This window comes from Ambystoma mexicanum, chromosome 2q (assembly GCF_040938575.1).
Source record: "Ambystoma mexicanum isolate Mex_15411 chromosome 2q, UKY_AmexF1_1, whole genome shotgun sequence".
Classification (NCBI taxonomy): Eukaryota; Metazoa; Chordata; class Amphibia; order Caudata; family Ambystomatidae; genus Ambystoma; species Ambystoma mexicanum.
Window position 1 is genome coordinate 766,289,959 of NC_090924.1, and position 26,946 is coordinate 766,316,904.

Below are 26,946 nucleotides of genomic sequence, written 5' to 3' on the forward strand. Positions count from 1 at the left end.
CAGACATGATCGTTTATAGAAAATACTAGTTTAGCTAGGACCAGAAAGCTAAAGAAGAAACTACACAAAAGAAAACATTGTTTTGCTTGGTTTTGTCTAAGGGAGCAGATCGAACAAAATGGAATTCTGATTTCGTCAGCAAATAATTTCAGGTTATGAACTGGAGGATCAGATAGCTCTGCAAGTAAAGTTCCTGATTGAGAAATGTGTACAACCTGCTGTCACAATTTTGAATCACAATAGGATGCCAGAGACCTTCATCCTTCCTAGGTTGATAAGTGAGCACCATTAAATAGGCTAATAATAACCGCGATCATAAGAGAACTCTGAAGGTGGTGGAATCCAACATGAGACACAACATGTCAAAGTTTATTTGGCTTCCATTGGATACTATTAGTGCAAATATTGCAATTGCAAAGTCATAATTCCCTGCAATGACATCCCACAGTGAAATATGAAAGTCAGATTTCAGTACACTGACATCACACATCCGCATACCTACCTTACCCGCTGACCCTGGAACAAATGCTGAGCCATTTCTCCCTAGCAGCACTCGAGAGCCTGCTGTTAGGCAGAAACCTGTGCAGTTCCCTCTGGGACCACTGCAAAAGATTTAAGACTACAGGTGTTTGGCAGTAAACCCACTTGGTAGCAGTCTGTACCACCCAGAATTACCTGGTAGCTGTGGCTGAGCAGTCAGACTTCCCTCAAGAAGAGTTAGGCAGTATATAGAGCATACATAATAGGTACAGAGGCACAGTAGTACAAGGAAACACTGACCAAAGCTAGGTGTAAAAGTATATAATTATTTATTTAAAAGACACACTCATAAATTACACTAGCACAGAAAAGGTAAGTAAGTCAAAACACAGTCACTATTACTTATATGTACATCCCTAGTTATTTGTTGGACAAGTCTAAATTAACACCACTTATTTCCAAACAGAGGTGAGCGCTTAACGTTCGATGGCACTCCAACAAGTTAGTTAAAAAGGGAGGGAAAAAGCAGAAGTAGTGAAAACAGCAAGGTAAAACACTTTTCAGAGATTCACAGTAAGTTTAGAAAGGCAGTCTATTGCGGAGCAAGGAAGTTCGGTTGCCAGGCCCACTCAAGGGAAAGCCAGGCGAAAAGATGTCCAAGATCACACAATGTCACAAGTCTTTACAGGTGAGTAGAAAAGGTTTTACCAAGTTTAGAAAAGTTTAGTTAGGGTGTCCCAGGCTTACCCAGGTTCGAGAGCCGAGGGCTAAATCTACCCCGTACAATCGGTGGCAAGGGAAGCCGGGCAGAACACAGTACCTTTAAAATGGAAAGGATCCTCCATCGGTGGCAGTTGTTCCTGGTAGTGGGTGCAAGTCGCGGCGTCGTCCAGAGGAAGAGAAGATCTCGACGTGGAGGAAAGCAGAAGGTCGTTGCACTACCAGGGAAGAAAGCAGCCGTGGAGTTTTCCGGTTAAAAGGATGTTACCCCTCTTTCGCGGTTGAGGTAAAAAGCGGTATCCCGTTTGCCAGGGTGCTTGGCATAGGCAAGGCGGCCACGAGATGCTTCAGGGAGGCGAAAAGAAGGCAGAAACTGGTTGTCCCCACCAGTCAAGGGAAGAAGACTCTCCCGTCTGGAGATCTCCTCTGTCGTTGGGAAAAGTGGTGAGACGGTTCCGCAGGGCTCCACCGGTGGTGTCGTCTTGGCAGGTCGGCTCGGCTTCTCCCTCTTCGGCTTCTTAGGTCCTGTGGCGACTTCTGAAGAACCAGTCCCAAAAACCCTGCTTTTATGCAGCAAACCCCCATTCACTCAAACATGCTAAGTGGTGAGCGGGGCGGCTCACCACTTGGGCCAATCACACCAGAGTGAGACATGAGTTGGCAAGGCAACTCAGTCCAGGGTGCCTAAACCCCCTCCCACACCCCCTGTGGTACCCAGACAGAATGGCACCACTTTGGAGGGCTTCTGTGCAGAAGCCCGCCAAAAGTGGAACAAAGGCTCGACTCGGGTTCAGGGTTACTGAAGTGAACCTAGACGCCATTTTGGCGGCGAGTTCTGGCAAAAAATCCCAACCGGTGAATTTATATTAAATAAATAAACCGGCGGTATCTTTAACATTGCACCAAAAAGTGGTGCATTAAAATCAATGGGAAATCCCATTGGGAAATATTCCGGTGGAATATTTCCGTGGTATCCACTGCCACCAGCCAGAACTCGGCGAGGGGGGACGGGACAGTACCCCCTCGACAACAGACCCAGGGGCAATCTAATTGCCCCTACCAGTACTTCCACAGTATGATGGTTTGTACTGGTTAAGTTCCTAAATTAAGACTAGTAAAGTCAATGGTGACTTTACAGACCCAGGGAGACAGTAGTCAGTCCCAGGGTGTGGAGTCTATGTTTGGGGGTCACTATGACACCCCTGTGTTACTGCACTGAGGGTGCTGTGTAACACACATTCAAAAACCAATGATAGCCTATGGGGAAAAAAATACCCCATAGCCCATAAGCACATAGCAAGTCACAGAAACACTCTCAAGTCATGTCCAAGAGTGAGGGTAAGAGAGTCTCACTCTTGGCAGGAGAAAAAAATAAACCCCAAAAATCCAGCAAAGCTGCTGGGGGACTCACTAGGTTAGGAAATTCAGCCTAAACAGAGAATTCTCCCTAACACCTGCCCCCAACCTTTCACGCTTAGAAGAAAGGACCGTACCCTTCTTTGTGAAACTACAAATGGGCTGATTTACGACCATAAACATAAAATGATACATGGATGACTCAAACAAACTGAAATGTTCCACCACAGGATTCAGTCTCTCAGAGACGAGAGCGAAAACTGGAGTATTGCTGTTGCTGTCTATCAGATGTACCTCACTCTGAACCCCTTGGTGGAATATTTCCCTGTAGTTCATAGTCCAGCATGTACAGTTCTATATATTAGCTCTTCATCAAGTTCAGAAGGAGAGGCCAATGGCCAGTCAGCCTAGTTAAGACCGATGACTGAGAAGACTGAAATGGCACAGAATTTGACAGAAATTCTGCAGCTCTTCTAAAAGAGCTAGGCACACTTTTTCCTTTTTGAACTGTTGCAATGTAACTTCTACTGCACAGGTTGGGGTGCTTTGTTTATGTTTCCTGCATATGCAATAAAAAAAAAAAAAGTCTTGTAGTTCTCCATGAAGTCATTATCCTGGGACTTTATAAGCTAAAGAGGATGGGCTGGATAGCCTATTCCATAATCACAAATAAAGGAACTAAATTATGACCATACATAATCAGGCTTTTTGACCAATGGCATTCCGACTGCCGCCTATGCAGTGCAGCGTAAGTCGCATGCAGGTTGAAATGTATGTGATAAAGGTATCACAGCCCAGATTTTCTGTGAAACTACCGTCCTGCTTTCTGAGCGGAGGCCTATGAGCCTTATACATATAAATGGTGGCTGTAATAGGCTGTAGGCCAGGAAGTGCTGCAACCTTGTCCCTCCCAGTCCAGCTTTAAAAACAGAATAATGCTCAGCACTGTCAACAGGATTCTTCATTGTTAGCATAGGACATGGAGAAACATTTGGATGGCTTGTTCAGGGTTTGCCATATGCACATAAAAATACCCATTAGGGAACCCAAAACCAAATCTATAACCGCACATACAATGACTTGCAAAGCATAATTACAAAAGATATGGCTGTAAGGATACAAATTGATGAGACTGATGCACAAAAAGAAGCACCAGGCACCAGGCATTTAAGACAAAATTATGCATCCCTTGTACTGCTTTAGTACGTAGTACAATCAATACAAAAATTAAAGTTACTCACTGTAGCGGCTAGAGCTCTCATAGTCCCCTTTCCGGGGGGTGTGGCCTGGAGCCGATGGCGTACAGAGGCTGAATAGCCGAGCTCTGGCCGAGATGCCGTTTCTCAATCCTTTTTGCCGGTATAAGAAGTGCCTACGACCGCGAAAAGCTGATGCAGAGGTGAGAGAAGCCGACCCCGACGCAACCTGCCTGACCAACCAGGAAATCGGACCCTCTGGTCGGCGAAATTGTCCTCGAATCATACTCCCTCCCCCGCTCCCATAAGCATCCAAGATGGCGTCCGGCGCCATTTAGTGGAAACTCTGAGAAGGAAACCGCCATCGAATGGCGTCCGGGGACTAAGGTGGCCAGATCGAGCAGAGACACCACGACGGAGCACGATCGCATGCAGAACATCGGAAGGGAGAGCCCCCATCCTGCTTCTCACCACTGGGCGAGGCCCGCCACAGCGGCACCTCTACACCCGTGGTACACTACGCAGGCTCATCCGTCGCTGGGGACGGCCCGCTGAGGGCGTGCACTACCACCGGAGGCTCCTCCCCAGTGTCGCCCCGGGGCACAGGACATCGAGAACCAGCTGCAAGAGCGCGACTGCAGCGCCCACATATCTCTAGCAACCCTACCCCCCTGCAGATTCGGATTCATTGACTTTTGACACCTTGGGAACGTCACTCATTACTCTATACACGGAGAGACGGCTGATACCCCCACCGGTAACTCATCTTAAGTGTCCCAGGGGCAGCATCACCGAGACTCCAAAATGGCCACCAGGAACAAAGCGAAAGCAGCCACCATGGACTCATTTGTATCCACCAAGCCAAAAACCCCCACACTGGCTCGCTCTTGTGCTCCAGAGATTACCCACACGAAAGAGGGGGAAACCACGGATAACCACTCCCAAATATTGGAGGCTATTCCTTCATTGAGGACACACACAGACTCTAAGGTCGACGAATTTGGACATTCAACTCATGCGTCAGGACGCCCGCAAATTAACCGAGAGGGTGACAAACACTGAGACTTCATTAGAAGAAACGGCAGGAGCCACGGCAGTCTTGAAGTCCAAGGTTGCAGACCTGGAGAAGAAAGTGGCGATCCTAGAGGAGAGATCCGAGGAGGCCGAAGGTCGAGCTAGACGGGGCAATATTAGGATCCTAGGAGTACCAGAGGGAAACGAAGGCCCGAACACTACAGCCTATATAGAATCCTTGCTACAACAGGAGATTGGGGCCGGGAAATTGTTGCAAGGATTTGCGGTCGAAAGGGCCCACAGGTCACTCCAGAAGCGGCCCCCACCTGGATCATTTCCACGGCCAATAATTGCTAAAATCCTAAACTTTCAAGATAGGGAGATTATCCTTCGCCACTCCAGGGAAGAAGGCCCCATCGAACGTGGCGACTCTAAAATAACCATTTATCCCGATCAACACAGAAAGTGCAGAGGGAGAGGAACTCTTTTGTCCCGGTAAAAGCAAGACTCCGACAACTGAACCTGAAATACAGGCTGCTCTACCCATCACGCCTGAAAGTCATCTTCAACGGACGAGCCATTTTCCTAGAAAACCCAATGGCCGCCAACATGTGGCTGGAAGACAACAACCTTGCAGATGGTAAAGATGCTCCCCAGATGGAAGAATGAGTCTCTCAGACCGTCGGCACACGACACACGCTGCCATAAATGACCACAACAAGCACAATCAACCGGACCCCAGAAGGTAATCCAACTAACAGTTAGCTACATAGAAACGGCCCTCGTTCGGCCTCTCCGCCAGACACCAGCCCTATCCCCCGCAGACAATCCGGGTCGGGACAGCCACCTGCCCGACCCAGCTCGCGCCCGACACCCGGATGGGTCTGGACGGCTTGAGAGCGCCCGAGCACCACAACGAAGATGTAGTCGCTGGGCGCACCAGTTTGAGTTTTGTTAAGTTTTGTTAGTTATACAGTCTTCATACCACTATCGCCAAAGAAACACAGGATGGGTGCATGCCACAACTTGGGGGGAGAAGAACCCGATAACTCCCGTCAACGGCCTAATAACCTAAGATTGGCATCACTACAGGCTCCAGAGGATGAGCTGCCAACCAGCCTCAAAACATTGACCCGATGGCGTCACAACTCAAGGTCATGACGTGGAATGTGAGAGGGGTGGGCTCATACCTGAGACGAAATTGAATACAATCCTATCTCTGCAGGAAAAAGGTCTCAATTGCAATGTTACAAGAGACGCAACTTACGGAAGACACCATGTCAAAAATAATAGAGCGATGGGCTGGGACCGGGAGAGGTTCCCCCTACTCCAAATACTCAAGGGGGGTGTTCACATGGGTGAACCCGAATGTGCCCTTCCAATTGCAAGGATTCGAGTCCGATAAAGAAGGAAGGTTTGTGATAATGTGGGGCACCATCGAACAGAATCCAATCTGCCGAGTTAATTCGTACTTCCCGCAACACGGGATACCATCTCACCTCAGGGCAATATGCTCAAAGAAAGCACACCACCGAAATAGGACCTTTATATGGGGGGGGGGGACTTCAACTGCTTCATGGATGGCTCTATGGACAGGTCTGCACCACCCCCCCCATCCAAGTAACCCCGCAACATGTGCTCTGACAGAAACACTGCAACAACTCGACTTGGTGGATATTTGGAGGGAACAACATCCTGTTTAAAAGATCTATTCCTATTATTCAGCCCTGCATAAGATCCACACGAGAATCGACTATCTGTTCATCCACAGGGAGCAAATATCATTGGCAGAAACCATGGCATATTTAGGAAGATCAATCTCAGATCACTCCCCACTGATTATGCAATGGCAATTAACAGGGCCAAGACCACCAATCCCCATGTGGAGAATGCCCACTGCAGCCCTCGCCGACCCGGAGTTCAGGGAAGACCTCGCTGAAAAACTAGAAGAATACATTGACATTAATAAAGGCTCCGTATCTACCTGGAGCACACTGTGGGAAGCCATGAAGGTGGTGACCAGAGGAGAAATAATATCAAAAGCTGGAGGCACTCGTAGGCAATTAAGGTCTGAACTCGAAGCACATGAAAAAGAGATCTCCCGTCTAGAATCCACCTCAAATATTACTCTGGAAGTTGAAACGAAGTTGAAGGAAGCCCGCGAGAAGTGCCAATCTTCCTGGGACAGATTGGAGAAGTTTGACTTCGCGAGATACACTACCAGGTCTCATAAGGAATCCGACAAACCCGGCAGACTGCTGGCCTGGCTGTGTAAGCGTGAAAGTCCCAGGCACCTCCCAACGGAGATACTAGACGAGAATGAGACGAGTCATAAGACACAACTGGGAATTAATGAAGCGTTTGCCAAATTCTACTCCAGATTGTACTCCCACGAAACACAAATAGACAGAGACGAAATCAACGAAACACTAGATGAGATAGGCCTCCCCAAAATATCCAGCGAACAGAGAGAGGCACTCGAGATGGAAATCACAACAGAAGATGTGACTAGTGCAATCCGATCGCTAGCCACCTGTAAGGCTCCCGGAAGTGACGGCCTCCCGCCTGAATTTTACAAAACATACAAATCCATCCTCACCCCAATCCTCCACGAGGTCTACCTGGAGGCCTACGAAAACGGGGTTTTACCTAACACTATGAAAGAGACAATAATTATTCCCATGCTCAAACCAAACAAACCACCCACTGACTGACTCTTATCGCCCTCTGGCCATGTTAAATTATGATAGTAAGATCCTCACCACTATACTGGCCAGCAGACTCGCTAGGGTGGTAGGGTCTCTAATCCACGAAGACCAGAATGGCTTTGTCCCAGGACGCAACACCACGGCCAACCTGAGAAGGCTTCAACACATTATGGCCGAAACCTATGAGAGTGAGGAAGACCTGGCAGTACTATCACTCGATGCCATCAAGGCCTTTGATTCCATCTTCTGGGAGTGGCTCATCGAGGTGCTGAGGGGGTTCGGGTTTGGCGAGGGCTTTGTCAGATGGATCACAGTACTCTATAATTCTCCTATGGCAAGAGTAAAAACCGGCAGAACGGTGTCTGAATCCTGGAAAATACAAAGGGGCACCAGACAAGGGTGCCCACTGTCGCCCATGCTATACATATTGGGCCTTGAGCCGATTGCCATATACTTTAGGAATCAATTCTTTGACGCTGGCATCAAAGTGGGCAACAAACATAACATAACATCCCTGTACGCGGACGATGTCCTTTTATACTTGAAAGATCCCCAGGTCAACGCACCAATCACATTGGATGTACTAGACAACTATGCAAAATACTCCGGGATCAAATTCAGTAGACTGAAATCCTCTGCCTTTCCCTTGGCCAGCCTGAGAAGAAACTGACCTCCCGGACATTGGGATAAAGTGGCAACTCGACACGTTCCGGTACCTAGGAATTAATGTGAGTCACACCCCGATGCTCACATACGAGCACAACACGGAGATAGCAATAACCAGCCTTCGCAGATCCATGAAGTTTTGGTCTAGACTCCCACTTGCGATGGTGGGCAGGGCAGCAATCGTCAAGATGATAGTCCTCCCCTGATTTCTGTACTTCTTCGTCAACATATGCCACTACATCAGACCGCCCTTCTTTAAGAAATTAGAGACACTTATCAGGGACTTCCTATGGGGACCTACCAGGCATAAATTGACTTTGGCTACCCTATCCCTCCCATATAAGGAGGGGAGAATGCAACTCCCAGACCTCCAGTTGTATTATCTTGCGGCACAGCTTAGCCACCTGGCGAAGTGGCTTTCTGACGAACCATCAGCCGAGCTGGGACTATTGAAACAATCTCCCTCCAGAATATTCCCCAGGGAAACTCTTTGGAACCCTCTACGACAATCCCCAGATGCCCCCCTGATCGTTGAACTTGGCAGGCAGATGTGGACCAGAACCTGCTACATCAGACAGGTGAAACACCCTTACTCTCCAGACAACCCCATTCTGGTTGACGTGTGCAAAACAGAATCGGATCTCTCCACATCCAGGAGGTGGGAGGACTCCGGAATCTACACATGGGGAGACATGTTTGAGGAGGGCGAATTCAGGGACTTTGAATCGCTGCGGGCTAATGAGGGGCTATCAAGCGGTCAGTTCCTCTGGTATCATCGGCTCAAACAAACCGCCAAGAAGATCTGGTGCAGCTGGCCGGAGGAACCCACCCCGGACCCACTGTTACAAGAGATGCACGATCTCACGGATGGCTGGAAACCGGTCTCTCGACTCTATAGGAGACTCATCGATAAACCCAACCCCAAAAGTGCAACACTGAAGGCGAAATGGGAAACAGATCTTGAAACTACGCTTACAGACAAGGAATGGGAAAGAACTCTACTATACCCTAAGAAGGTGTCGAGAAACTCCAGATTCGGTCAGATACAACTAAACGTCCTGTATCGGACGTATATGACCCCACACAGGCTGGCCTCCTTCAACAAACAGGCCTCCCCGGCTTGCCCGTGGTGCGGAAACGACAAAGCTGATCTGATAGACATGTTCTGGACTTGCACCAGGACAATGGCTCTGTGGTCCAAAGTCAAACAAACCTGCACTGACGCCGGGGTAAGCAGATACGAATGGACACCCGGGGAAAGCTTAGTAAGGGTCTATCCCAGACCAAGCAAATACAAACATGTCGTTAAGTTGATGGACATTTCATGTATCCTTGCAAAAAAGAACTATAGACATGGGGGCCCTAGACATGAACGCTGGTTAAAAGAGCTAGAAAGATGGACTGCAGCGGAAACCAGAGCCTGGACTCTTGGAAGGCCCTCCTGAGAGATATACACTTCAGTGCAGACCATAAACTCCCCTGATAAACCCCATTACTCTACCATATAAGATCCCTCACACTCGCCTGGACATGGTGATCTCCTTGACCGAGATCCCTCCCACTTCCCGAGATATCGGAACCCCCATCTGCACCCATGCCCACCCAAGTAAGAGGAACTGTTCCCTTGAAGACTGTTGTTGTTTATGTTTATTGTTTTAGTTAATTTTCTTGTATTTGTATGCATTTAATACAAATGACAATAAAATACGTTTAAAAAAAAATAGTCCCCCTTCCTCCCTCTTTGTGGGCGCCCTCAACATGGGAAGGTATCGGAACCTTTGACAGCAGAAAATTGAGCTTCCAACTAAATTCAGTATAGTATGCATGGGCACGGCCTCGGCCGTGGCAATGCCCCGCTGAGGCCCAACCCTCCAGTACCTCACCTCAGTCCCCTTTACACACATCAGCAGCTTAGATACCAGGCTACACTTATACACATTAACTTTTGGCCTACTAGCGGGGGGAAGGTGGGTTGGGCATATGGAGGAAAGGGGACTGCTCTAGTCACTACGAAGAGTAACTTTGATTACTCATACGTCCTGTCCCCTTTCCTGTCATGATCTCTGCTTCCAAAAGGTCAGGGTTTTCCCAACTCCCTTGGAAGCAGATCCATAACCCAGGTTCCGAGTGCCAACCAGTCCCAATTGGGACCTTTTGGACCCAGTCCTGGCGCCAGTGGCACCAGGCTCATAAATATGCCCAGTCCCAGCGCTGGAAGCGCCGGGCTCATAATGCTTGGGTGGACTTACCTGCAGCAGACCATGCTGCTTACTTGCCTGCCAGTTGAGCCTCTGATCCTCTTCTGTTTGGAACTACTTTTCCTGTTGGGTGGGGCAGGAGCCACTCCCTAGATTCAGAACACTGGAACTCTTCTGGAAAGCAGGAACTCTTTTCTTAAGCGTGGCTGTGGAAGGAGACACCTAAGCACTACAGGAGGCTATTTAAACCACACCCGATGGATGAATCTTGCTTTGCGTTATTCTGCATCCTCTGCAGCAGAACGCTCATCGTGTCTTCTGCATCTGATCCTGGGCCTAAGGAAAAAGGCTTACCATCCTGAATCCAGTCTTTAGCAACACCTATAAAGACAAGAAAGAACAGGTTAGCATTACGGTCTTCAGTGACAGCTCTTCACTTACCTGGTCCATCGGCTGTCACCAACGCCTCGCGCTGCATTCCGGCATCTGAAAGACAAAGGCTTACCTACTCTTCGTGCGCTCCGGAGGTCTTCACACTGCATTCCGGCATCTGAAAGACAAAGGCTTACCTACTCTTCGTGCGCTCCGGAGGTCTTCACACTGCATTCTGGCATCTGAAAGACAAAAGCTTACCAACTCTTTGCACGCTCCGGAGGCCTTCGGCGCTGCATCCCGCATCTGAAAGACAAAACAAGGTGCGTTTAAAGACATTGGGGAACTTTAATACTCACGTGCCATTACTCCTTTCCACATCTAACCCAGTGGGTATTCCGGCACCCTGCAGCCGCTCCGAACTTTTACCTGCAAAATAAAAAGACAGTTAGAGCGCATCGTGAAGCAGGCAACAAGCGCTTACTTACGTGCTTCCAAGCGCTTCTATTCATCACACGGGCTCCATCTTCAACTCACTTCAGCCCGTCATCCGCCATCGCCGGAACCCTGCAAAACAAGAGACATCATTACTAAAGACTTTAAAGACATTAGAATTACTCGAAACTTACCGTTCGTGCAGTAAACGACGGACAGCAGTCCTCTGAAGTCAAGAGGCCTGCTCCCCTTATCCAGTGAAGAAACTGGTTACAGCACCCTGCCCCGAGACAGATGGAGAGCACAGCGTTCACTTACCTAAGGTGAGAGCGTTAACCTTTGGGGTTCTACAGGAGAAGAGAAAGGGAAGAAGAGAGAGACATTCAATAACCCAGTTCCTTAATCCCATATTTTCTATCTGCAGACATCTTACCCTTCAAGTCAGACATACAGTGCACAGAGGTCCAGCCCAAAGAGCCAGCCGTGTGTTACACATCACCTTTGAAGATACGGTATACGCCCAGTCAAGACCGGCGCCTCTACGGGAATCAGGTGAGCGTTACAGAACGCAAAGCCTACCACAAAACTCCCGTCCAGGCGCTATGGAAACCTCGGATACCGACCAGCTAGCCCAGTTACTTGGGGAACTAAGGGCAGAAGTGCATGCAGCCCGTCAGGAAACGAACGCTCTAAGAAGGGAACTGATTATTTCCAAGGAGCGAACAGATGATCTCGCTAGACAATTGCTACAGTCACAAGCCGGACAGACCCCGTTACCCGCATCTGGGGGAAATCTTCCTTCTACATCCTCTATGAATCCAGTGCAGATCAACCTACCTGGAATGTACCTCTGGCTCCGCCCGAACGATTTTCTGGTGACCCAAAGAGGTTTGCAGTATTTATCAATCAGTGCCGGTTGCATTTCTTATGCCGGCCAGCAGCCTTTCCAACTGATCAAGCTAAAGTAGCTTTCGTGCTTTCGTACCTTAGTGGCAATGCGGCAGACTGGTCGATCCCTCTAGTAAATCAAGATGATCCGGTCCTCCATTATTTTCAAGCTTTTCAGCTCAGTATGGAAAAATTGTTCGCAAGACATTCACAGGGGCAGGCCTTGGACAATGAGCTTCTTTCGTTGCGACAAGGTAATCAAGACCTTTTGGCTTATATTGCGTCTTTCAACAGACTGATAGTGGAAACTCAATGGCCTGAGGACAAAAGGATTACGCTGTTTTATAGAGGTCTACGTGGAGAGCTCAAGGATGTGTTAGCCCAAGTAGTGAATCCCCCACAAGATTGTTCGGACTATATAGACTTAGTCGTTCAAATAGATCACAGACTGCAGAACAGGAAGGCCGATCGTTCCAAGTTTGATGCTCGAGTATTTTCCAAACCGCCAACTCCTTCCAAAGGAGTAGACTCCGGGGAACCCATGCAAATAGGGGGTCTGAAAGGTCCTCTAACACAAAAGGAGCGGGAAAGGAGAAAACAGTTGCAATTATGCCTCTATTGCGGAAACTCAGGGCACTTTCTTCGAGACTGTCCGGTGAAACCTGCCAAGAAGGCAGTAGGAGCTGCAGTTACCAAAGTTACAAACTCTGAGCAGGGAAACGACCTTGCCCGACAAGAATAGAGGTCCTCTTGCCGAGCGTGAAAACCAGTTCCGTGACCTCGCATTTCGTGATACCTATGGTCCTCATTAGCCCTGATAATCCGGATCGATTACATGCAATTGAAGCTTACGTCGACAGCGGTGCCATCGGCAATTATGTGGATCATGAAATGGTTTTGAGGATGAATCTAACTCTTTGTCCCAAGGCTGTAAAGGACGTCATTACTACGGTGGATGGTACGGAGATAGCCTCCGGGCCAGTAACGCGTACCACTCAAGAGGTGACGCTAGTAAGTCAAGATGGACACCATGAGAAGATCGTGTTCGATGTGATCAAGGCCCCTCAGTTTCACATTATTCTAGGAATACCTTGGTTAGAGAAATACAATCCTCTGATCGATTGGCGAGCAAGAACGGTCCAGTTTCCAGAATGTGTCTCTACTTGTCACCCTCCACCTGGTGTTGCACTGGCAGCAATTTCTTCAGAGACTCCCCAGTTACCTCCCGAATACCTAGAATACCAAGATGTTTTCTGGAAGGATCAGGCTAACTCTCTACCTCCTCATAGGTCTTATGACTGCCAGATAGACCTGATACCTGGATCTACTCCTCCTTGTAGTAGAATTTATGCCCTCACCGAGCCTGAGAACCTTCACCTTCGACAATACCTGGATCAATACCTGGCAAATGGGTTTGTTCGTCCTTCCAAGTCCCCTGCTTCTTCAGCTTTGTTCTTCGTTCCAAAAAAGGAAGGAGACCTTAGAACTTGTATAGATTATCGCTCCCTGAACCAGATCACCGTTAAGAATAGATATCCGTTACCTTTGATCCCTGAACTCCTGGACCAAGTCAGAAAAGCATGCATATATACAAAGCTGGATCTTAGAGGAGCTTACCACTTGGTACGAGTAAAAGAGGGCGATGAATGGAAGACGGCCTTCCGCACCAAGTATGGGCTATTTGAATATCAGGTCATGCCCTTCGGACTTTGCAATGCCCCGGCCGCCTTTCAATATTTTATGAACGATGTCCTCAGAGAGCTCATAGATGTGTGTGTTGTTGTTTACATTGACGACATCCTCGTTTATTCTTCATCGGAATCTGAATATCGGAAACACGTGAAAATGGTCCTCGAAAGATTGCGTCAACACAAACTTTTCGCTAAGTTGGAAAAATGTGTTTTCAACGTGACTGAAGTTGAATTCTTGGGATTCATATTATCACCTGGCGGAGTGGGTATGGATTCAAAGAAGGTCGATGCAGTTCTCAAATGGCCATCACCATCCTCCGTAAAAGGTGTGCAAAGCATGTTAGGCCTCGCTAACTTTTACCGCAGGTTTATCCCCGAATTCTCTCGAATAGTCCAGCCCATCACTGCCTTGTTAAAGAAAAACAAACGTTTTGAATGGTCTACCGAGGCGGAACAAGCTTTCCAGGATTTGAAGACTAAATTTATCTCTGCACCAATCTTAAAACACCCTCGCCCCGAACTCCCCTACATCGTGGAAACTGATGCTTCAAGCCTTGCCATGGGGGCAGTTCTATCACAAAAGGACCCGGTAACCAATCAGTTGCATCCCGTGGCATTTTGGTCCCGCAAATTCTCGCCTCCTGAAATCAATTACACGATTACTGACAAGGAACTTCTGGCTATCAAGTCTGCCTTTAAGGCTTGGCGGCATTATCTGCTGGGGGCCCGACACACCGTTACTGTGATTACGGATCACCGAAACCTGCAATATTTGAAAACCGCAAAAGCCCAATCCTCTAGACAACTCCGTTGGGCATTATTCTTTGCCGAGTTTGACTTCATAATTACCTATCGACCTGGTACAAAGAACGGTAAAGCTGATGCCCTTTCTCGGATGGGAGTGGAAGAACACTTGATCAACCCTAAACCTGTACCAATCATTCCCGAACTAAGAATTCTGGGTGTAATCGCCACAGAATCCATAGAGGAAGTTAAGGATAAAGCCAGGCAACTTGTAACTCCAGCAGACATACAGAATTGGCATCTGCAGGGAAAGGACTTTACAGTAAAGGACAACTTATTGTATTTCCAAGAAAGATTATACCTACCCAGCACAGATTTACAGAAAAAAGTAATCTCTTGTTATCACGATTCTTTAATGGAAGGACATCCCGGTATGGCCAAGACCTCAGAAAAGATCAAGCGCTACTTCTGGTGGCCGTCTTGGAAAAAAGATATCAGAGACTTTATAATGTCCTGTGGAGTATGCGCCCAAAACAAGAGTCAAAAGGAAAGACCAGCAGGCCTCTTACGCCCTATTGACATCCCACCTCGCCCTTGGCATACGCTTTCTATGGACTTCATCACCGATCTACCTCCATGCTCCGGATACAATACGATTATAGTAATCGTGGACTTATTCTCCAAGATGGCGCATTTCATTCCGCTCAAAGGCTTGCCAACAGCAGCAACTCTGGCCCGAGAATTTCTCGAAAACATCGTCCGACTGTACGGTTTTCCTTCGGTTCTAATTTCGGATCGAGGTAGTCAATTTATTTCTCATTTTTGGCAAAGTTGCTGTCGGTCGGCTCAAATTGATGTGAGACTATCGACCAGTCACCACCCTCAGACCGACGGACAAACCGAGAGGACCAATCAAACTCTGGAACAGTATTTACGCTGCATGCTGCAACAAACTGAAAAAACTTGGAAAGACATCCTTTGGATAGCCGAATATGCCTACAATAACTCTGTCCATTCGGGAACTGGGAAAACCCTGTTTTTTCTTTTGTACGGCAGTCACCCTCGAACCTCAGAGTTGGATCCCCTCCAAGATCTTGAAACACCAGCAGTAGACTACCTGCATTCTACAATCACCCAAGCCTTTAAGGAAGCTGTTTCTCACCTTCAAAGGGCTAAAGAACAATACAAGAAAGGAGCAGATCAACATCAGAAGGAAGCCCCTCAATATCAAGTAGGAGATCAAGTCTGGTTATCCACCAAATATCTACCTCTAAAAGGGCCACGCACATTCAACCCAAGATACCTTGGTCCCTATTCCATCACTACCATAGTAAACCCAGTAGCGGTCAAGTTGGACTTGCCCCCGCACATGAAGATACATCCGGTCTTCCACGTCTCTCTATTAAAACCCGTGCAACCTCAAACCCGACTAACTAAATCTCCAAAACCTATCCTAGTTGATGGAGAACTCGAGTTTGAAGTCAAAAGCATTCTGGACTCCAAGATCTCCAAATCTAAACTATTTTACCTAATTGACTGGAAAGGCTACGGCCCCCAAGAGAGATCCTGGGAACCTGCTGAATATGTCCACGCTCCTCGCCTAATCAAAAGATTTCACCGAACATTTCCTGACAAGCCAAAACCCCCGGAGAAGCCCGGTTTGGGAGGGGCCTTGAGGGGGGGTACTGTCATGATCTCTGCTTCCAAAAGGTCAGGGTTTTCCCAACTCCCTTGGAAGCAGATCCATAACCCAGGTTCCGAGTGCCAACCAGTCCCAATTGGGACCTTTTGGACCCAGTCCTGGCGCCAGTGGCACCAGGCTCATAAATATGCCCAGTCCCAGCGCTGGAAGCGCCGGGCTCATAATGCTTGGGTGGACTTACCTGCAGCAGACCATGCTGCTTACTTGCCTGCCAGTTGAGCCTCTGATCCTCTTCTGTTTGGAACTACTTTTCCTGTTGGGTGGGGCAGGAGCCACTCCCTAGATTCAGAACACTGGAACTCTTCTGGAAAGCAGGAACTCTTTTCTTAGGCGTGGCTGTGGAAGGAGACACCTAAGCACTACAGGAGGCTATTTAAACCACACCCGATGGATGAATCTTGCTTTGCGTTATTCTGCATCCTCTGCAGCAGAACGCTCATCGTGTCTTCTGCATCTGATCCTGGGCCTAAGGAAAAAGGCTTACCATCCTGAATCCAGTCTTTAGCAACACCTATAAAGACAAGAAAGAACAGGTTAGCATTACGGTCTTCAGTGACAGCTCTTCACTTACCTGGTCCATCGGCTGTCACCAACGCCTCGCGCTGCATTCCGGCATCTGAAAGACAAAGGCTTACCTACTCTTCGTGCGCTCCGGGGGTCTTCACACTGCATTCCGGCCTCTGAAAGACAAAGGCTTACCTACTCTTCGTGCTCTCCGGAGGTCTTCACACTGCATTCCGGCATCTGAAAGACAAAGGCTTACCTACTCTTCGTGCGCTCCGGAGGTCTTCACACTGCATTCTGGCATCTGAAAGACAAAAGCTTACCAACTCTTTGCACGCTCCGGAGGCCTTCGGCGCTGCATCCCGCATCTGAAAGACAAAACAAGGTGCGTTTAAAGACATTGGGGAACTTTAATACTCACGTGCCATTACTCCTTTCCACATCTAACCCAGTGGGTATTCCGGCACCCTGCAGCCGCTCCGAACTTTTACCTGCAAAATAAAAAGACAGTTAGAGCGCATCGTGAAGCAGGCAACAAGCGCTTACTTACGTGCTTCCAGGCGCTTCTATTCATCACACGGGCTCCATCTTCAACTCACTTCAGCCCGTCATCCGCCATCGCCGGAACCCTGCAAAACAAGAGACATCATTACTAAAGACTTTAAAGACATTAGAATTACTCGAAACTTACCGTTCATGCAGTAAACGACGGACAGCAGTCTTCTGAAGTCAAGAGGCCTGCTCCCCTTATCCAGTGAAGAAACTGGTTACAGCACCCTGCCCCGAGGCAGATGGAGAGCACAGCGTTCACTTACCTAAGGTGAGAGCGTTAACCTTTGGGGTTCTACAGGAGAAGAGAAAGGGAAGAAGAGAGAGACATTCAATAACCCAGTTCCTTAATCCCATATTTTCTATCTGCAGACATCTTACCCTTCAAGTCAGACATACAGTGCACAGAGGTCCAGCCCAAAGAGCCAGCCGTGTGTTACACATCACCTTTGAAGATACGGTATACGCCCAGTCAAAACCGGCGCCTCTACGGGAATCAGGTGAGCGTTACATTTCCTCCATCCTTGTGGGTGTCTCCAGCGAACAAGAAACATAGGGTGGAGCTGCGATAACCTAACTAGGACGAAGCAAAAAGGTTCTTCAGAACCGCCTGACCAAATTCTGCATCGTGCCTGGAGCTAGTATCCAGTGAGCAGTGCTTACAGAAGGCCGACGGAGTGCTCCAAGTAGCCGCCTTGCTGATGACATCCCAAGACGTGTGTCTCTGAAACGTGACGCCTGTGGCCTTAGCTCTGACTGCATAAGCATGAATCCCCTCAGGGACAGGTTTACACATGGCCGTATATACCTCCGAAATGGCCTGAACCATCAAAAAGGCGATGGAAGCCTTAGAATCTTGAGAGATGGGGAGGAGCCCCCAAAAGTGACAATGCCTGGGACTTCTGAAGGATTTCGTCCGAGAGAGATAAAACTGGAGGACCCTCTTGAGGTCCAGGAATGCAGGCCCCTCTCTGCCTCTGACTGCGGGTTCGGGAAGAACACCGGCAGCCAGATGCCTTGATTCAGAGAAAATGGAGAGACCACCTTGGGCAAGAAATGTGAATGAGCGTGCAAGGTGACTTTGTCGTTATCAGAGAATAGGAGACAGGGTGCAAACCCTTGTCGCAAGCCCAATGACAGAACCTAGTCCATTTTCTCTTATACTGGGACCGAGTCGAGGGACTCCTGGACTGCTGAATGATGTCCCAGTTGTCATATGAAAATTGAGCGTGCTGAAGCCTCAGCTGATCAGGAACCAGACCACCAGGGCCAGTTTGGCAAGTTCCGGATGTTCCACTGCCCCGCCCTGCTGCATCAGGAAGCCTCTGCTGGGGATCAGAAGATGGACGGGACCCTGGGAGCACAACTGCAGCAGATGCGAAAACTAGGGTCTCTAAGGCCAGTGGGGAGCAATCAGGGTGAGGCTGCAACCCACGGAGGCCCAGAACTTGTGGCGAGTCTGTTGGAGGAGAGGAGTGGGCAGGAAGGCATAACACCAGAGGCCGTGCCAACAGATCTGGAAGGCGTCTCCCAGTGAGCCCTGACGCGGACCTGCCCATGACGTAAACTGGGGATACTTGGCATTCTGAGGTGATGCAAATAAATCCAGCTCTGCGAACCCCCAACGCTGGAACAGGGGCAACGAGGAGTCATTGTGCAACCCCCACTCGTAGGTGTTGAACCCCAAGCGACTCAGCTGGTCCGCTTCTGCATTGGTGTCCCCCAGGAGGTGGACAGCCGAGATCCAAATCCCCTCCATCAGGGTCCATTCCCAGATCGAAACCACCTCCATGTAGAGGAGGGGGGAATGGGTGCCGCCTTGCTTGTCCAGGTAAAACATCATAGTAGAATTGTGTGTCCTGACCAGAACCGACTCTTGATGAGGAGCAAAAATGCCTTGAGGGCCAGGCGCACTGCCCTGAGCTCGAGCAGAGGGCTTCCGTCCTGGACCACGCTCCATGAATCACATAGCCCTCCTGAGTAGCCCCCGGCTGTCATCACCACCAGGGTAGGCTCCGGTCAGGTGAAGGGGGCTCCCACTGAGACATTGTCCTCCATCAGCCACCAGCAAAGATCGGGCAGCAGGAGCAGTGGTATTGAGATCCTGTCCGACTGAGACCTTGTTGAGGTGGTCAAGTTGGCCAGAAAGTGTCCCACTGCCTTGCGGAGGGACATAAGCCTCTCGGGTGTGGGGAACACCCACTGAATGGTAGTGTTCCAATGCACCCCTTGGAAGACCAGCTCCTAAAACGGGCATAACTGATTTCCTGTAGTTGAGGGGAAAACCCCAGCAGTTGAAGGGTATCTGCCAATCTCTGGCAGGAGTGCACCACCCTGTCATCCAGATAAGGGTATAGATGATGGCCTTCCAAGCGGAAAAGGCCGGCCATTGTGTTCATCAACTTCGTGAAGACACAAGGGGCCGAGTTCAGGCCGAAGGGCAGCACCTTGCACTGGAAGTGGTACGACATAATGGTGAACCACAGAAACTTCAGATGCGGTTGATATATGGGTACATGCAGGTCCCCTGCACACACAGACTCGGCTATGTGTGCAGGAGTTATCATCTTGAAGAGTTCCAGCGGTAAAGACAGATTTTGAAATGACAGGTCGAGGACTACCCTGAGGTCAGCCTAGGTGTTATTGGGTAAATTAAAAGTCCTGAAAAATAGTAACCGAAGCCCCATTCTACAAGAGGAACCGGTTCTATCGTCTGCATCTCCAAGAGCGAATGGATCTCCCGTAAAAGAGCCGGGTACCCGATCTGACGAAGAGGAGGAGAGGATGGTAGAGGCAAATGAAGAAGCATACTGAAGCATGTGGAGTGTAACGCTCACCTGAATCCCTCGGAGGCGCAGGTCCGGGCTGGGAGATTTCAGTGTCTTCTAGGGTCACGCGCAGGCCTCTGGTAACACCCTGGATGGGCCCTCTCCTCACCGTAATTTTGACCTGGAGGGTGAGGTGTCTGCAAGTAGGAGAACAAGGGGTTAATGTATGTCTGGTTGGCCAATCTGACTTTCCCCTTTCTGGACTCCCCACGTTACTCGTAGACTGAATGTGCTCACCTTAGATAGGTGAAAGCGGAGCTCTCCATCCTGCGTCTGTGCAGGGGTGCTAATGCCAGTTGCTTCACTGGTTAATAGCCCAGCCTCTTGATTGCAGAGGATGAAGTCGGGGAGCAAGACCGTCGTTAGCCGCACGAACGGTAATTGCTTGAATAGGGAGTTTTATTTATATGTCCCCTTAAATGTCTCTTGCCTTTGCAGGTCCGGTATGCCGATAAGGTAAGCGAGAAGAATGCCGGAGCTCGTGAAGGCACGTAAGCAAAAGAATGTTATTCGAAGTTAAATGCACTTCTTAATGTCTCTTTTCCCTTTTTCAGGTAGCCGTAGCAGCCGGCGTTGGAGATGGACGCCGAGGTACGTGCCGGAGTAGGGGCAAGCAGATTACAGCTAGAAGGCACGTGAGTAGTGATGGCGTACAGTGCCCTTAATGATGTCCTTCTTGTTTTTGCAGGTGCGGTTAAACAGCGCTTGGCGGAGATCGAGGCGTACGTGGCACAGGTAAGCAAAATTATCACGGAGGTTCACTAACCACTGTTCTTTGTTTCCGCAGGGTTGCCGGAGTATGAAGAGTGCGGTACGCGGCCTCGGAATGCACCGATGGACGAGGCAAGTGCAGCGCTGGTTTTGCCTTGTCCTAACCTGGTGTCCTTGTTCTCTTTCAGACGCTGCTGAAGACTGGTTTTCCGGGAGGTAAGACTGAAGATTTCTTGTTCACAGATGCAGAAGCTGAAGATTCTCTGGAGCTGACACGGTGAGCGTCCTGCTGCTAGTGCAGAATAACGCGAAGCACGTTGCACTGATCGGGTGTGGTTTAAATAGGCTACTGGAGTGCTTAGGTGTCTCCTTCCACAGCCTCGCCCAGGCAAGAAAGAAGTTCCAGCTTCCAGAACAGTTCCAGTATCCAGTCCCAGGGAGTGGTGCTGGCCACACCCAGAAGGTAAAGTAGTTCCAGCCAGGAATGGATGAGGATATCATCCTACAGGTAAGTGAGCAGCATGGTCTGCAGCAAGTAAGTCCACCCAAGCACCATTCCTCTCAATATGAGCCCGGCGCTTCCTGTGCCGGGACTGGGTTCCCTTATGAGCCTGGCGCCACTGGCGCCAGGACAAGGTCCAAAAGGCCCCTGTGGGGACCGACTGGTGCCTGGAATGGAAGTTGTGACCCTGCTTCCAAGGATGTTGGGCTGGGTCCGACTCTTTGGAGGCAGCGGTCATGACATGGAGACTACGGATAGGATCAATGGGTTGCTGAAAATACGCTGCCAGGTGTCCTGGAACAGAGCCAAATGGCCCTCCACAGGTGAGCTGTGTTCCCCGACCTTGACGTCACTGTTTGTCGGCAGAGGAGGGGGAGTGGAAAGAACCCACGCAAAGTCACCTTTTGCTTCCTCCTGTTGTCGATAGGCAACCTGTCAGGACTCTGTGTACAGCGATCTCTGAACCCCTTGAAGCCAGAGAAAGCCCATGGTTTAAACACGGTCCTACCCTGGGATTGAGGGAAGGATTTCTGATCTGGTTTTGTCAGAATGGCCAAAGATATGGCGGTGTGAGTGAAGGGTTTCGTCTTCGTTAATCCGTCATCGGTGGACGAATGAAAAAGGATTCAATCCTGTACATCAGATGAAAAATGTGTAGCGTGCATCCACGCCGTCATTCTCATCTCAACCCCAAGGCAAAGTCCTTTGCTGGCTGTGTCGATGTGGGCGACCGAGGATTCCATGAGGTCCTGCACAATGGCTCGGCCATCCCCCAGACCGGCCTTGAAGGAGGATTGCTTGTCCGAAGGGTGGTCGGGCAGAAATTCTGAGAGCTCCTGCCACAGCTTCTGGTAAGCCGTAGTCAATACAACATCCACGTTGTTCTGTCATAATGCAGTCCTGAGAAGGAGTAACAGCGCTTTCCCAAGTACTCAAGGACCTTGTCCTCTTTGGAGAGTCAATTGGAGGCGGCTCCCGTGGAGGAAGACAACGAAGACAATGGTTTAGAATATGAGGCTGCAGCCACAACAGAGGAATTGGGCTGTAGGTGGGAGGTCAGGATGGTTGACTTCCTCGTCAGTCAGCCTAAACCTGCTGTCCACACCTTCTTGTTCATCTGGGCGTTGGCCCAGGGCTTCTCCCAGACCTCCCGCGCCACCTGCAGAACATCCTTCTGCGGGGAATGCCAGACTGGAATGTGGTATGTTTACCCAAGACCTATGCTAGCACTCGCAACTCTTGGGGGCTTCCACAGGAAACAGGACCCCCCCCAAAAAATCTGACAAGCCCTGACGGCTGTATTAGATTTGTGACCTTAATTGGGCATTGAACACAGCAGGAGGCAGGAACATATAGACATTTGTAATAATACTCAATAGGTCTCCCCTTGTTAAATATATGCCTTTGTAGACTGGCACGAAAAGCTAATCCTTCCATTATGGAAAAAATAACAAACCTCCCAAAAGTGAAACTCAAATACCTGTGCTATAGAACGCATCCATACAGCAAGCACACTGACTAGGTGGAAAGCAAGACAGAGGCATAGTTTTAAAGGTACAGACTTACCTTCTAGTAATTCTTCAAAGTCATCTACAAAAAACTCTCTTAATGGAGGTCGCTTTGGCCGCTTTAGTGTATTGACAAGCTGTTGAATTTTTGCTGATACTCTGCTACTTACAGGGACACCTGCAAAAGAAGAACAGGAAGCAAATTTGTGAACCAATCACAGAAAAAGCCACAAAAATGATGTGAATACACATAACCTTATTTTCTTTCATTAGTCTGTATGTGTGTATATTGATTTGCATGTGGAGTAAACAAACATTGTGACGGTTCCATTGTGATCTGTCTGGGACACACACACAGACAGATCACCAAGAAGCACAAACATTTCCATTTTAATAGTGTTACACATTTTGTTCCAAAGAAATCTGCATGGACCAACAACGTTTAGCTTGCCCTTTGAACATATGTCTTAAGGATTCTGCACCCCACCACACCATCCCCGTGTGTTTCATGGGCAGTTTTCGCTTCCTCATCAGCTCCACTGGTGAGTTTGGAGTACACCTTCTGTGACAAGGACATACGGACAACGATATAAGAGTCCACTGGAACATATAGCAAAGTAAATGGTTCTGAAAATAGAATGCTCTTGTTTCATGAATTGTGCCAAACATTAGAGTCATCGTTTTAATAGATATTTGCATACTGTCAATGTGATTTTAAGTGTGTACTGAGATATAGGTTTGTTTAAACAATATCTGCACCTTGTAAAATAGTACAGAAATGTAGTAAAAGCCACATCAAAATAGTTCTATATTTAGTCACCTATAGGCAGTTTTATCTATGTAATTACCAATCTGTGGGCCACCTGCTGTGCCATCATCGTATCCGCTGTATCTCGATGTGCATAAATGCCCTCTCACAAACCTGCAAGTTAATGTATGCCGGGATCTTGTGCGATCCTTGGATCTTTGAGTGTTGTGCGTCCACATCAGTCTGTGTCTCAGCATTATCCAGCTGAAAGGTCATGTGGGACTGCAGTTTTGCACTTTCCGGGTCAGAGCTCAACAAAGGGGGCCAATTCACCCATCTTTACTTGGCTACATTGGTTGAGATCCTGAAGACAGGCAAAATATTTTGTTGCTTCACAAAATAAACATGAGATAGTCCATTTGTTTAAACTCGAAACAATATGTTTTTTCAAGTCACAAAGCCCTTTTCTGCTTCTGAATTACAAAATATTATGAGCGGTCAGAAACGGCCTGCGTAGAGGGAACGTCAAGGACTTAAGAGATGGATTTGAGTATTATGAAGTATTTGAAGTAATATGTAATAGACACCACTGTTTCTTTGGAAGTGCCAACACCGGTGATACATAAAAAGATAATAGGCCGTCTTGGGTTTCAGGAACATATGGCCACAATGAGCAGCACAAGGGTCAAGGGATAAAATGCTGACCATTTCCAGTGTCAAAGTGTAAAAATGGTGGTTAAGGGGGTGTGGCTTGGCGCCGTCACGAATAGCATGGCTCCCTAAGGGCTCCTGGCTGGACCCACCGTTCGAGCAGGTTTACGTTATGAAATCTCCTCTGTTATGACGCTAAAACAGCATCATGAGGAGCTGAAGGGGTCCTGCACCCAGTGCCTCACTTAAAACGACTCGCAGAAGCTCTAATCTCCAGATACCACCGTGCTGAAACCGCGCGCAGGCATCGGCACTGGAACAAAGATGGCGACCCTGATCGTAAAGAGCCCATAGCGTAGCGGAAAGACTCAGAGGAGCAGAAGCAGCGCCACGGAAATGAACGCCCGAGACCTCTCTCACTGGGGAGCGCGACACTGATGGAGTGAGCCCAGTATGCCCCAGGACTAATACACTAGCAAGAGCTGCAACCCGGCGCTGACGGCTGGTTCCGGCTGAGAGATTCGATTGCGACACCAGCATCCGGAGAGAATCAGAGCCGCCCGCCCATCAAGACGCACTGACTCGAGCCGCAGAGAATCCGGGGCCGCTGCGACAGCCGACCGGGACAGCACCTGAGCCTGTCGGACCGCCGCAAGGAGCTCCGTCAAGCAATGAGCAGAGGGACCGGGCCAAGAAACACAACACAAGACAGCGGTGAGTGCCCGCCTCCACCAAGAGAGCCAGAACAGGAGGCCCCGCCGGAGCCAACACTGAAGTGGGCCCAGAGGGACCCTCATCCGGGCCCGGCAGTCCCCGATCCGAAACCCTCAAAGGGAGAGGCCCCCCGACATCACCACGCCAAACAAGCCACACTGAATAATGAGAGTAAGGGGGGCTCCTGGAGCGCTCCGGGAAGACGCCAGTGAGCCCAACTCGGCAAGGGAGCCCACAGCAAGCCCGGAAACAACCCAAAAAAAATTAAACAACCGCATAACCCTGGGAGAGCGCTACATAAGGTGATTTCCAGTAGCGTATCACGCAGGGCAGAGGGGAGCTGCAGGAACCCAGCAGCCGGAATACCAGCCGGGGGAAATACCAGCAACTCTTCAGCAAAATAGAGCCCCAGAGCCCCCCCCCCTCCAAAGCGTGCAGGCATCCACCACAGGAGTCGCTCAAGAGCCTGTTGCGCACCACAGAGAGAGCCCTGCATCGGTCACCACCCCGCACCAGGCAACACTTAGCGAAGGGGAACTGAAGAACCCCTACAGCTGAATCTCTACCAAGGGGGGAGAAACCATCAACCCATCAGAGAAACAGGGCCTACGGACTTCTCAAAGCAAAGGGGCACTCACCGCTGTCCTGCTCCTCTCCTCTCTGCCCACACAGTGTGCACTGCAAACCCAAATACCCACCTGCTAACCGAACTCGCAGACAGCGGTAGAGCTAGCACTGCAACCGCACTATCCCGGACTCAGGGGCATAACTGGGGGATAAAGCACATTCTCGCGACAGGACTAGGGGCTCCATAAGACACCAAGATCAACAGGACAGACATCATCGCAATATTCTAGCGAAAACAGAAGCCCTTCTATGCCCGGGTGTCGGCTTCAGAACCAAAACATCAACCATGGCAAAAAACAGCAAAACAACGAAACAAACAGATATCACGGCCTTGATGGGCAATTCCGCATTTGAGAACCTAAAGAAAGCTGAACATACACTGGACTCCGCCGCAGAGTTGACCACTACTCTCGAGGGCCCAGAAGCAACCCAGTCCGCAACCAAATCAGACCTAAAAGACCTACTACAGCAATAACTAAGGAGATACAAAGGGGGACCGAAGAGGTCACAAAGAAAATCACAGAACTGCATAAAAGCGTGGCAGAGGTGGAACAACGCGCTGGAGACCTAGAAAATACTGTGCGCGACCATGCTTTTGACCTGGAAAGAAACCTGGACAGAATAGTAGCACTAGAGGCGAAATATGACTTGCTGGAGCTCAAGCAAGAAGACACAGAAAATCGTTCCCGGAGGAACAATATCCGCCTATGGGGAATACCAACAACAATCGGGGATGCAGAACTGGAGAACTTTACCAGGGAGCGGTTTAGATTCATCCTGACCCTTCCAGACAGCTCCCCCCTGGAGCTTGCCCGGGTTCCTCGCACAATCCAGCGGCAATCCTCCCCGTCCCCCCCCTGATATCTTAGCATGGGTCCACGTCTTAAAAATAAAAGAAGAGATTATGAGGGAGGCCAGAACAACCAAGCAAATCATCTTCAGGGGATCAAGCATCTCACTGTACCAAGACCTGTTTGTCGTGACTCTACAGAAAAGGAAAGCACTCCACCTCACAGAATGGTTAATAGAACGAAAGGTGCAGTACAGATGGAGCTTTCCAACGGCACTGAACTTTACATGGGAGGGAGCCAGGAGGTACATCCGCACCCCCAAGGCAGCAGAAAATTTAATGGAGAAAGGACCAGAAAGCGATGCCTCAGAATCCGAAACATACAGCCAAGACAATTTGAAACCACCTGTGGACAGAGCATGGTCGAGAGCTACTAGAAAGCGCAAACTCAGAGGCCCTCAGAAGACCAAGGAACCAGACTGAGTCACATATGATAACCACAGCCAGAATCCGGTCTTTCGCCACAACGTCCTACCCACACAAGGTACTACTATAATAGAACCATGGGCGCCCTGCTGGGGGCACGGGGGGGGGGGGAGTTGGGGTGTAGATGAACCACTGACCCAGAGTACCGATGCAGATGC

The 26,946-nt window shown here is 49.3% G+C and overlaps 1 protein-coding gene across 5 annotated transcripts in view; it reads right to left on the bottom strand.

Moving 5' to 3' along the window:
• DIP2C (disco interacting protein 2 homolog C) overlaps positions 1 to 26,946 on the bottom strand; it is a 2,321,522-nt gene that overhangs the window by 1,008,953 nt on the left and 1,285,623 nt on the right. For all 5 annotated transcript variants that reach the window (XM_069647998.1, XM_069647999.1, XM_069647996.1 and 2 more), the window contains one exon: positions 22,831 to 22,950. In XM_069647998.1, the coding sequence (XP_069504099.1) occupies positions 22,831 to 22,950 (120 nt within the window). The remainder of the gene's footprint in view (positions 1 to 22,830; positions 22,951 to 26,946) is intronic.